The sequence below is a fragment of the Taudactylus pleione genome, unplaced genomic scaffold (assembly GCF_031769625.1).
Source record: "Taudactylus pleione unplaced genomic scaffold, aTauple2 ptg000587l, whole genome shotgun sequence".
Classification (NCBI taxonomy): Eukaryota; Metazoa; Chordata; class Amphibia; order Anura; family Myobatrachidae; genus Taudactylus; species Taudactylus pleione.
Window position 1 is genome coordinate 5,560,497 of NW_028284989.1, and position 12,109 is coordinate 5,572,605.

Below are 12,109 nucleotides of genomic sequence, written 5' to 3' on the forward strand. Positions count from 1 at the left end.
CAAGTAGGACTCATCCTCTGTATTTCAAAAATTCTGCGAATTAGTCCATTCGTTAAAATGATACTGTATTACCTTTTAGTAGATCTTGTCCCCAGATTATATAAGCCTGCACTACCGAAAACTTTTTCCAGAGATGGTGAGGACACAAAAAGTTCCCTAGCCCGCATACTGTCACTTGTACACTAGAGGGCACAGTAGTTTAAAAGAGCTGAATCTCTGATTATAAATAATGTAGTTATTGTCAAATATGATCACCAGACAATTACACCCCATGCTACAGAAAACATTATGATTTCTAGAAGTGGGGATGTGGTATCATATCATTCACCCCAAAAGTGGCAATGATCATCTGCTTTCCCCATTAGTGTAGCAGCACACCCTGGGGAGATGGGGTATTCCTCTTGGTTGCCAATCCTGCTCTCCCTGGGGCTTCCATCCTTTCCATGGTCCTATAGGAGGCACCAAGGCCACAGCCATTACATGGGAGATGGTATGTGCAGTTCCCTGCTTCCAGCAACACCTGTGGTCAGGGTTCTGATGTCAAGAGAAGACCAGGAGGGTTGGGACAGTTACTAGGAGATCAGGCTACAGCATGGACACTCCGCCACTTGGTCCTGTAGTGTTACATGCACCATGGCTGCTGGTTATTAGAGGGCTAGTGGTAGGACCCCCTTGGTGGTGGGGGGCCCTAGGCTGCAGACTATTCAGCCTGCCATTAAATCTGGCCCTGTTGTCTGGCCCTTATATACTAGATTGTGGGTGATTTTGTCTCTGTTTCTTAACCCCAGATTATTATTTGCACCTGAGTCATACTATGCACTTAATGGTACAGTACACATTAATTCTTGACCATAATACCTGACAAGCAGAAGAATATGACATGAGAAGATGGTAAATAATGGAAATATGATGATGTATCATAAAACAGTTCAAAAAGTAATAAAAACTTACATTTCCGAATACTTTCTCACAAATTCCACCAAACCATCAACAATTATTTTAAGATTATAAATCATATAAATGGAAAAATCTTACATAAGTGTCCGTATACACTGTGGCTTAAGTCACGGCAAGTAACCCCTGCCTAGCCCCATGTACCACTCAATGGTTTTAGATATATATTTATATATATATATTTATATATATATATATATATATATATAAATATACGATGTCAGAAGCTCCCATACAATGAAGCAGGCGGCACTCCTCCAGTCTTCATACATTAAGTCCTAAGTGTTTATTAGGTCATAAGCCAACAAGGCCTTTTCAACAGGGTGTCAAAGCCGGATAATTGGCTAAGACAGAATAGTTTGCAGACGCCATTTTGCGACTGGCCGCCCAGCGCTATTTTAGTGAATCTCGGCCATTATAAGTACATACGGCGATTCTATTATTTAGCGTTGTGCAATTCCCATGCAATAGAAAGATGTTAAAAGTCCTCATTTAACAAATACAGGCCATCACTAAAACATATAACATGATCAACCCTGCAAAACACATACCATGGTGTACTCCACAAACACATAGTCACACAACGCTAACTAGCGTCTTTTCTCAATACCCCAATACTTACATACTGCACACTTACATAAAAAAGGTTCCCTAGCATTAAAGTGTAATATTCAAGGTTTATTCAGTATTAGTAATGTTGTGAAATAAATGTTATTTGATATCTAAGGTTTAGTACATGGTAAGCAGACCGTGTTTGGTGTCGTTCTGATCCACTATGTCTTTGCAGATTTCCGGTACCATCGGTGAGAAGATCGCAACATGTGTCTGCAAACTATGGACCATAGAGAGTTAAACATTAAAATGTACTCTGTAATGCAGCCAGCTTAGATTTATTATGCAGCGGGAAACAGGACACAAAGAGCTGTTGGAGGCTGGATTGTGTCTATACGAATTGACCTATGAACTGTACTGTAACAGAAGAACCAGGAAGAAGAACCAATGGAATCATGCCAAACTGTTCTATTGTATTGCCTATCTCTGCTATATATATGTGGGCTCTCTAAACCTGGATGCCAGTCTTCTTGATTTGCTGTTGACGGAGGTTTCATCTTTGATGCCAGGATCTGGGTCCAGAGCGCCTGCATATGCAATGACTATACCTTGGGTCTGTATAATTTATTTGCGCTAATTATAATTAGATCACAGCATGTATCTTTCTGTTTTTATATTGAATAATAACTTTTGTGCTTTGGAACCACAATCAAAGTCTGAAAGCATTTATTTCTTGTGTGACTCATAATGCTAAACAGCGACAATTATTTTAGAGTGTATAAGTAGGTAGGAATCGATAGGTAGGAATCGATAAGGGTGTTGTGGCTTTGAAATGTTGGCTTATGACCTAATAAACACTTTTAACTTGTTTCATGAAGACCGGAGGAGTACCAACTGGTTCATTGTGTGGGAGCTTCTGATATTGTGTACTTATCCCTACTAGGAAGGCACCCAGGCATTTCTATGCTTCTATATGAGTGCCCTTCTACATGTGATTCTATATATATATATATATATATATAAAAAAAGAATAAAAAATAAAAGGAAGATGGCCCCTCCTCAGCTCTGGGCCCCATAGCAGCTGCACTGCTTGCGCCTATGGTAGTTATACCATGTTTGGAGGTATAGTTCAAAGTGGTTTTGCCAGTAGTAAAAAATAAAAGAATTGATATATTTGGGGGTAGTTTTGGAATATGCCAAGTCCAACACTTAAAAAGTGCAGACTCAGCCAGACGCACTTCAGCAGCGCTCATATTTTTTTCTGTCTTTTTGGTGGTTTATGGAGACTAGCAAACTGACTGGCTTAAACTACTCCCAACTGGTGCCTTCACCCTGCAGGACCCAGATTGAGATTTCCTCTTTACAGAGCTCTTGTTAATTGTGGCCTAATTCCTGCCCAGGTCTGCCTTCTAATGATGTGGAACCTTAACACCACTCCTAATCCATTGCAGACAGCTCTTAATTTCCTGGGGACCTTCACTGCTGGCTCCTGCTGCTCCAGGTCCTCTTGAAGCCAGACCAGGATCATCAATGTATACCCACTCCCTGATAGCACTGCAGATCAAGACTCCTGTGCACTCCCTCCCCTACATGACTGTCGGCTTCATTAGCTTACCTGTTGCCCCATTTAGTGATGAATTTTAATAGATGGTGGTACATTTCACAGAAACACTACACAAACCTATTTTTATTTTGCTATACCCAAACCTAATAGAAATCCAATGCTCTGCCATAACTGCACACATATTTCCTTATCAAATTCAGAAATTAAATTACTTGCCAAGATCCTTGTTATTCAGCTTAACTCCTTTCGGCCTTGGCTAATAGACCCAAACCAAGTTGGTTTTGTACCCACAAGACAGGTGTCAGATAATACTTGTCGCTCAATTGATTTAATCTCTCATCTCAATAAAACTAAATTTAGTTTCCTACATAGTTTTGGCTTTTATGGGCAATGTCTACAGTCTATTTGGACTTTGTACTTCAAACCTTGCGTCTCCAGCTCTACTAATGGCCTTTGTTCCCCCATATTTGTATTGAGTAATGGGACATGACAGGGATTTCTCCAGTCTGTGTTCATTTACACTCTTTGTATTAAGCCACTTGCAGCTATAGTCCTACTTACAGTAACAAGAATATCTAATGTGTTTCAATTGATGATAACCCCTTTAAAATCTCACTGTTCACTGACAATGTGCTATTGACATCATCCTCCCAACCGACATTCCTCCTAAATCTTTTCCATGAACTACAAATGCTCCATTCAGACTCTTTGTGGTAAGTTTGTCTGGCAGGGAAATAAACCAAGAAATAAGAGAGCATGCAATGTCCTCAACTAATGGTGATCTGGGACTTCTCACCTCTGAGAGGTACTACCAGGCCACTCAGCTGAGTCACGTCTTCTTGTGGAAAATAGGTTGTGGGCAGGGGAAACAATGGGTCAATATTAAACACTCATTGGTACAGGTCAAGACGTTCAATCCTTACCATGGTTTCCTCGGATCTTGCAACCATCCCCAACATATGCCATCCCATTAGTCAAATTTACCTTGGATATATGGGATACTCTGAACAAGAAGTTGGCCCTCTATCTGTACCTGACTTTGCTGACTCCATTGTGGAGGCAATTCCCACTTTCCTTTGGGATGTGTCTTGTTACCGCAGTAGAGATTAGACATGTCTGCTGCAGTCCCAGTTTTTTTTTACTGCAAAAGCAGCCCCCATAAGTTTCTATAGGGGCTGCTAAAATGCCAAATTTAACAACCTACTGGAGCTTGACCCTTGTAACTACTGTAACACCATCTTCAGATGGTATTCGCCATTGTGGTCTGTGGGCTACACATTACAACAGTTACAGGGAGAGGGGTGCATAAGCTCCTTCCCCAGAAATGGCTTCTGGCACATGCGTGGTCTGATGAGGCATGAGCAGTAGCATAGACAAGTCCCAAACCCAGAAGTAAAGTGACGGCATTAGCAATAACTTTATTCCTAAAACATTGAAGGGGTGGGCTCCTATTCAAGTCTCCATTCCTGCATGTGAATATTAATACATCCCGACAATTTTTTATTTTTTACTGCTGCTATAAGCAGTGATAAGAAATGATAATTCTCAAGACTAAGTACTGACAATTAATAAATATGCCCCGTACTGTCAGATATGTAGAGTATGATTGATAGCAAGGAAAAGTTTTTGTTAATCTGTATGACTATCATTATAATAAGATGGTGTTAGAGTGGCAGAGAAAATTTAAAACCACTAAGGACCTTGTTAGGACTGTTTATAAAGAAGTTTCATTTTTTATTTTAATAATCCCATGTGTAAAATTTTTCATTACATACACTATAAAAAAGGGCCATGTAAGTAAGGTTAATCCTCTAACACTGCCATTGCTGGATTCACAATATGCTTTGAATGATTATTTTCAAATCCTCTCTTCTAAGGTATAAATAAGTGAACCTAAAACTAAAATGTATAGTAAGTATAAGTTTCTTCTAGAATATTTTAGACAAGGATATTTTTCTGCAAAAAATTACAAACAAAGACAACAAATGTGATTATTTATGCAATACTATAACGTGTATGCAAAAAAAAGATAATTGAGATTTCTCTTAATGTAAAGGTGTACATATAATTACATCAATATTAATGTTAAGTAACTAATTAATAAAATGTAAATTTAGTTTGCTTGCAGAGAGCAACTTTAACTGATTGAAACAAGTCCATTGTTTTATGGATGATCAATAAGTAGACTGTTTTTTTTGTTCCATAGAAAGCAAAGCAAGTTGCTATTTACACTAGTCTGTTGTCACAGCTTAAACAAAAACTGTTTTCAACTGAAACAATAAAGCATAGGGGGGATACAAATAACCAGACATGGGACAGATTATTTTAAATATTTATTTAATATTTTTATTAAATATATAATATATATTAAATGTAATTACCATAAAACTGCTTATTACAAGAAATATGGGTTTAAAAAAATCTAGATTTGCAAATATATATTTGGGAATGTGCATAACAGTCGTAACTATTATTACCAATCAATCATAACATATTCCATAGTGCTTTGCAATTGGGAACAAATCAGTTCCCATATGTGGTTAAAATGGTACAAATTTCATAGTCAGTAAGTTCCAAAACTGGATCCAAATACATGCCATAAAAATGTATTACAAATAATGTGTTTTAGTGATGTATCTTTAACATGTTTTCCACAAGCTTTTAATACATTGCAGTTTAACCAGCCGAGTCTATTGCTCAGTAGAACACATTAAATCATTAAAACACATGTGTGGGAACAAGCTCTTAAGAAACCATATACTGTATATAATGCAATACTCAACTTTAATTAGCATGTGGTTAAGCCCTTTATCTTAGTTAAGACCAACTAATTAGTAATACTAAATATGAAGTACTTTTTTAGGTTGCTAATAAATACATGTACACAGTGTTAGTGTCCACTATATCAAAACGAGTAGATACTGTACATTTCCTAAATTTAAGCTGTATAGTGGTGATAAGCATTGTGTAACACATATAATATTAGTAGAAATATATATATATATATATATATATATATAAATGTGTGTGTGTCTATATGACATAGAAAATGACAATACATCACTGCTTTACATGTAAAAATGTTTCCCCTATTCTAGTTTGGCTCGTTTCAATGTAAAGATATTTATAGTGATCCTTATTGTCAGGTCTCCAGGTGAGTGTGTGTTGGCTCTCCTGACTAATCTGTAATATATTATTGCAATGCTCATGTAATTGTAATGGCACTGCCTAGTGATTGTTTATATAAAAATATATTTGTCAGATTCATTGAATTAACTTGCGTAATTGCCATTTAACATTATAGTACAAAAGATAATTGCACATCATAAAATATTTGAACTTTTAGCAATTTATTCAAATTGTATTCCATTCATTTCACTTGTATGAATGTGATAAAAGATTGATTTATTATCAGCTATTGATATATAGGACACACTGTACAAAGAATATTTTAGTCATTCACATCAGTTCCTTCCCCAGTGGAGCTTACAGTCAACAGCAGTGGTTCCCAAACTGTGCACCGTGGCACCCTGGGGACCTTAGGACACTTGCAGGGCTGCCTCAAGTTGGTGGTCCAGCATTTAATCAAATTATTTATGGTCAATGTGTATATGTGGACAAATAGAAGCTCAAACCTGGCCACCACTACTGTATATAGGATAACCAAACCTAAGGATGCCAGGAAAGCACAATTTACTTCACTTTACTACTTTTTTTCAGAATTTTTCAAAAACAAACTTTTGGCTAGGGGTGCCGTGAAAACAATGCTGATAATCTAGGGTGCCGTGGTTAAAAAAAGTTTGGGAACTACTGGTCTGCAGTATATCCCCTATCAAATGGACACACCAGGGTTCATTTTTTTATTTTTGTGTCAGTGACCACTTAACCTACCGGTATGTTTTTGGAGTGTGGAAGGAAACAGGATCACCCTGAGGATTCCCACCAACTATGTCTTTCAATTTATGCTAACCTGATAACATTTTCTGCCCCACACCACTAATCATCCAATGTGTTCATATATAAAGGCACTACTAGCGATATTCATGTTCTTAGCAAACCAAAATACCACATTAGGAATATAATGCAAAGTTTTTCTCTCATGTTGTTTTAGGAAACATTTTATACATCCAATGCTTCAGTGTAAACTAAACCATATCTACAGTATATATGCATATCGATTTATGAAATTATTGTATATATAAGGCACATATCATGATATTTAATTCATGTTTATTTGTTACGTTAGATTTTTGGAATTTGACCATCTTTCTCCCAGGAATCTTTTTTGCCAGCACAATGGTGGAAACGAACAAAACTGTGGTCAAATATTTTATTTTGTTGGCTTTTGCTGATTTGCACCAGTTGCAGAATCTACTAATCTTTGTTTTCCTACTGACCTACATTATATGTATCATGGGGAACGTTGCTATCATTGTACTTGTTAGGGTAGAACCTTCACTTCATAGAGTAATGTATTTTTTTATTAGTGTATTCTCTGTGTTAGAAATAATGTTTGTTTCTGTCATTATCCCAAAACTTTTAGCCAATCTGATTGCAGCTAATAATATTATTTATTTCAATGAATGTTTTATGCAAATGTATGTCTTCCTTTCCTTGGGTGTAACTGAATGCTATCTTCTTGTAGTAATGGTCTTTGACCGACATCTAGCTATTCATAATCCTTTACATTACCCAGCTATAATGACACATACGTTTTGTATTAAATTGGCAATTTTACCATGGGTTATAGGATTTTCTATTATTTTAGTCCCTATCATCTTCACAGCACGTTTGGAATTCTGTGGTCCTAATATGATAGACCACTTCTTCTGTGACTTGGCTCCACTGCAGAACTTGGCATGTTCCGATGTCTTTATTAGCAACATATCAACAGTAGCAGCCACTGCAATCAATGTTATACTTCCTTTTAATTTAATTATAGGATTATACATCCACATAATATTGACGGTTTCAAAAATCAAGAGTCAAGAAGGAAAACAGAAAGCGTTTTCCACATGTTCATCTCATCTCATCGTAGCCATCCTATTTTATGGAGCAGGCACCATTGTGTATGCCAAGCCTAAGGGAAGCCATTATGACAAATATCTTGCTTTTATGTACACAGCATTCACACCAATGAGTAATCCATTCATTTACACCTTTAGAAACAGGGATGTTAAGAATGCTTTCAGGAATACAATAAAGCATCTTATAAAACCAATTAGATTGTAAAATGAAGCACATATTAAACAGACTTTAAACATTCCTTTATAGAATACCAAACAGCTCCTAACTGGCACTTTAAAGACTGTGAGCTCAATCCAATTAGGTGCGAATGGCGAGTTGCGAGTTTGTTTCTTGAAGCTCACACACTTCGCAGTGAAGCACGCTCTTTTTTGACTGCCAAATGAGATTTGTGAGAAATGCATGAAAATGTGGGGAGACCATCCTAGACCCTCTAAAATTGATAATTTTGTTAGCAGGACCGTATAAAAGGCCGTTTGTGGGCATTAGGAAGGTACTGTAGGTTTTTAAATGGTGTCAAATGGTTGATTTGGTGGGGGGGTTAAATGCATGAAAATGGTAAAAAAACAAACTTTTTCATTTAATCTCAAATGATTTGAAGTAAAAATTCAAAAAAAAGTAGGAAAAGGTGATTTTGGGGAACTTTGAGGTCACTTTGAAAAATAAAAAAAAATGATGAAAACTATTATTTTTCAACTAAAAAAACTATTGTACTTACATTTGGGGTGCCTAAACTAACAAAAACGTTGATTTTGAGGTAATTTGAGAACAATTTAAAAAAATAAATAAATAAATAACATGTAACTGTTGAACTAATTAAGCTTTTTTGGAAACTTCCAACTGTCATTGGGGGGGGTGTCCAAGGGGTGCAGCACAGTGTCCTGACATTTTAACCATAAAATAAAGATTTTCCTTCCCATCTCTCACCATCAGGGAGGTGTGAGTGGCAAGTTGCAAATCAGTCTGACTGATTAAGTGCGAGTTGCTAATTGGATCGCAAAATTAATTCGATACGCAAATTTGAAGTGAAAATAGCAACTCACACCTCAAAATTCACACCTAATAGGATTGTCCCCTGTGTTTGAGAAATGACTGTTAGGAGTTGATTGGTTGGTACTTTATCTCCTTCCATTTTATCTTTCTCTAAGGCTTAGTACATAGATCCCCATTGGGGTTTTTTAACAGAAATTGTTATATAAAACTCTTTTATTTAGTTTATCCTTTTTGACTTGTACAATATTTAAAGAATTAACCATTTTGCCCTATAGTAAAATATCACAGATCTCATGTAGACCATTAATTGTATGTCTGTCTGTGTAATGAGATTCCCACACTAAGATTTCAGTTATTTTCTTTTGTCCAGCTATATGTCAACATAATAATTATTGCTTTTCTTTAGAGATGTTTGGTTCTTCAGAACTCCAAATCCACCCGAATTTTGTGAATCCGAGCAGATCCAAGTTGAGTTTCTAATCTCCTAAATTTCGGTTTTGATCTCCCAACTGTTAGGGAATTTGGATTTAAGAAAATGGAGAATAGAATGCAATACAAAAATTGTGCCAGAAATAAAAAATGTTGATGTTTACTAATCATGAAAGATACTTGAATAAAAATTTGTACAATTACAATTATTAAATTTGTATTTTTATTCAAGTATCTTTCATGATTTATTATTTAACATGGCACAATTTTTGTAATGCATTCTATTTTCCATTTTTATTTTTTATTTTTAATGTAGACTATAGGTGGTACACAGTACTGTTGTTTACTGTTTTTTGTGTGTTTTCTTGTTAATTGCCTACATTTATGTATAAATAGTTGTCGCGGAGCAAACTATGAATACATTAAAGATATCTAAGACTAATAACCAAAGTTACTGTGAATTTCTTCCCTAAGTAAAACCATCTCAATAATCAGCCCTATACTTAATCACAAACTTACAAATTGGTATCTCCATTTGTTGACGTGATTTCACAAAGTGTATGATGAATACAACAAACTTTAGGTTCTGCTTTTGTGTAAGGTCCTAATAAAATACTCATAAAGGTAAAAGTTAAACTTAATTGTATGTGCATGTTCAGCTTTTCTTCCCTGACCATAGTTTCTATATGGAAACATTTAAGTATAACACTACAAAAAACAGCACATTCACTGAAGACTATAGATGTATAATTATAGCAATGTATGTATCCATACAGATGTGTCCTTACTTAGCTTTGCACTTAGTGTGATGTGCTCTCATCGAGTAGCATGAAAACCGTAATGACACCATCTTGTGCTAAGGATTTGTGAGCGTATTTTTGCACAGATCTACACTTAACATAGCACTTTTATTTGTAAAAATTTGTTTGAAGGAAGCAAAAAAATTAAGCAGATTATAAAAAATGTAGCAGAATATTAGCAAAAAGTAGCAAAAAACAATATGATTCAGAGTCAGAACTAGACATTTTGGTACCCTGTTCCAGAGAGTACAATGGCACCCCCCCCCCATTTTTTTAAAATAGGGATATTAGGAGCTTGCCAGAAAAAGACTTTTGGATTGTGAAGTGGTTCCTGCGCTTCCTGTGATCTAATGAAAATCTTTTCTTTTTGGTATTTTTCTCCAAAAAATATATGAAAAAGAAAATATATAGTGTGAAACTGTAACAATGTGTTATAAATCGTGAAGGGTTGATGTAAACTCACCCTTTAGTAGTAAGTTGTCAACGTTGGACCCAATTTTCACTGTGGTCCTGCGGTGGTTGCAGAATGCAACATTGGCCTTTAAGGTGTCTTCAATTCCTCCCACATGTAGTGTTGTAAATGGGGAAATAAATACAACAAGCCTCCATGGTACAGATCAAGTTACCCAATCCAAGATTTTACACAATATGCAGTGTACTCACCTTGAATGGGATATATTATATGCCTTGAACATTCATTTTCTCATCCCGATGTCCATCGGTATATTACTATGGGTCCTTATACCCAGTCCAAAAATAATTGTGGATATCGACTAATTTCTTTATAAAACAGTACATTATTTCTTAATCTGTATATGATAAAAAGGTCTTAGCGGTATGTAGTTAATTTCACCAGACCTCAAAAAACATACAACAATTTCTGTTTAAATGAAAATTTTAAATATATAAAAATGCAAAAATCAAAAAATAAATAAATAAAGCAAAGATAATTCCAAATCTTACAAGTAGAAAAAGGAGAAATGAATGAGTGGAGGATTCTAATAATGAATGCCTAGCAACATGTTTCTCAGATCCTACGTCTGCTTCCTCAGGAACACCAAAAAGAAAAGATTTTCATTAGCTCACAGGAAGTGCTGGTACCACTTCACAATACAATTATCCTTTTGAGGGACCTTGTTGAAAGCTCCTGCTGTTCCTGGCTGCATTCTGGGTCTATCGTTAGACTTCACATGGAACATAGCGCCAGCCACTTACATCAGAAAAATACTTTTGGACTTGTGGGGAATGGTGTAGTCTCATGACACACCTCTATTTTGGACATCACTCTGTTCAATGATCACCCATAGCCCAAATGCAGATCCCTGTCTAATTACTCCCACCCCAATGCAGACCCTTGCCTAATTACCCCCCACTCTAAATGCAGATCATTGTTTAATCAACCCCAGCCTTAATGCAGATCCATATCTAATGGCCAGCCTCCCCTAATGCAGACCCCTGGCAAGTGATACCCAACTCTACCTCCCCTAATGCAGACCATAGACTTATGAACTCCTGCCTCTAATGCAAACCCCTACATTGGGGTTGGGAGTAATTTGGCAGGGGTCTTTAGCCTGCCGGTTCCAACAGCTTTGCATCAGTGAACTCAACTCACTGATGAAAAATGATGATGTGGTCCTGTCCAGCGGCACTTCCCACAGCACTGTGGGAGGGACATCATGACATCCCTCCCGGTACACACACAATGTGGCAGCCAGAGAGAAGAGAAGGAACCAGCGTTCCTCCCCACACACACAGTGTGGCAGCCAAAGAGAAATGAAGGAACTGGCGTACC

The 12,109-nt window shown here is 36.5% G+C and overlaps 1 protein-coding gene across 1 annotated transcript; it reads left to right on the top strand.

Moving 5' to 3' along the window:
• Positions 1-7,366: 7,366 nt before the first annotated feature.
• Positions 7,367-8,302, top strand: LOC148481295 (olfactory receptor 10AG1-like). The gene has a single exon (XM_088453750.1). It carries the CDS (start codon positions 7,367-7,369, stop codon positions 8,300-8,302), a length of 936 nt encoding a protein of 311 aa, XP_088309876.1.
• The last annotated feature ends 3,807 nt before the right edge of the window (positions 8,303-12,109 follow it).

Excerpts from the sequence above, each read along its gene's own strand:
- LOC148481295 (XM_088453750.1), top strand. The coding sequence starts at position 7,367 with ATGGTGGAAACGAACAAAACTGTGGTCAAATATTTTATTTTGTTGGCT.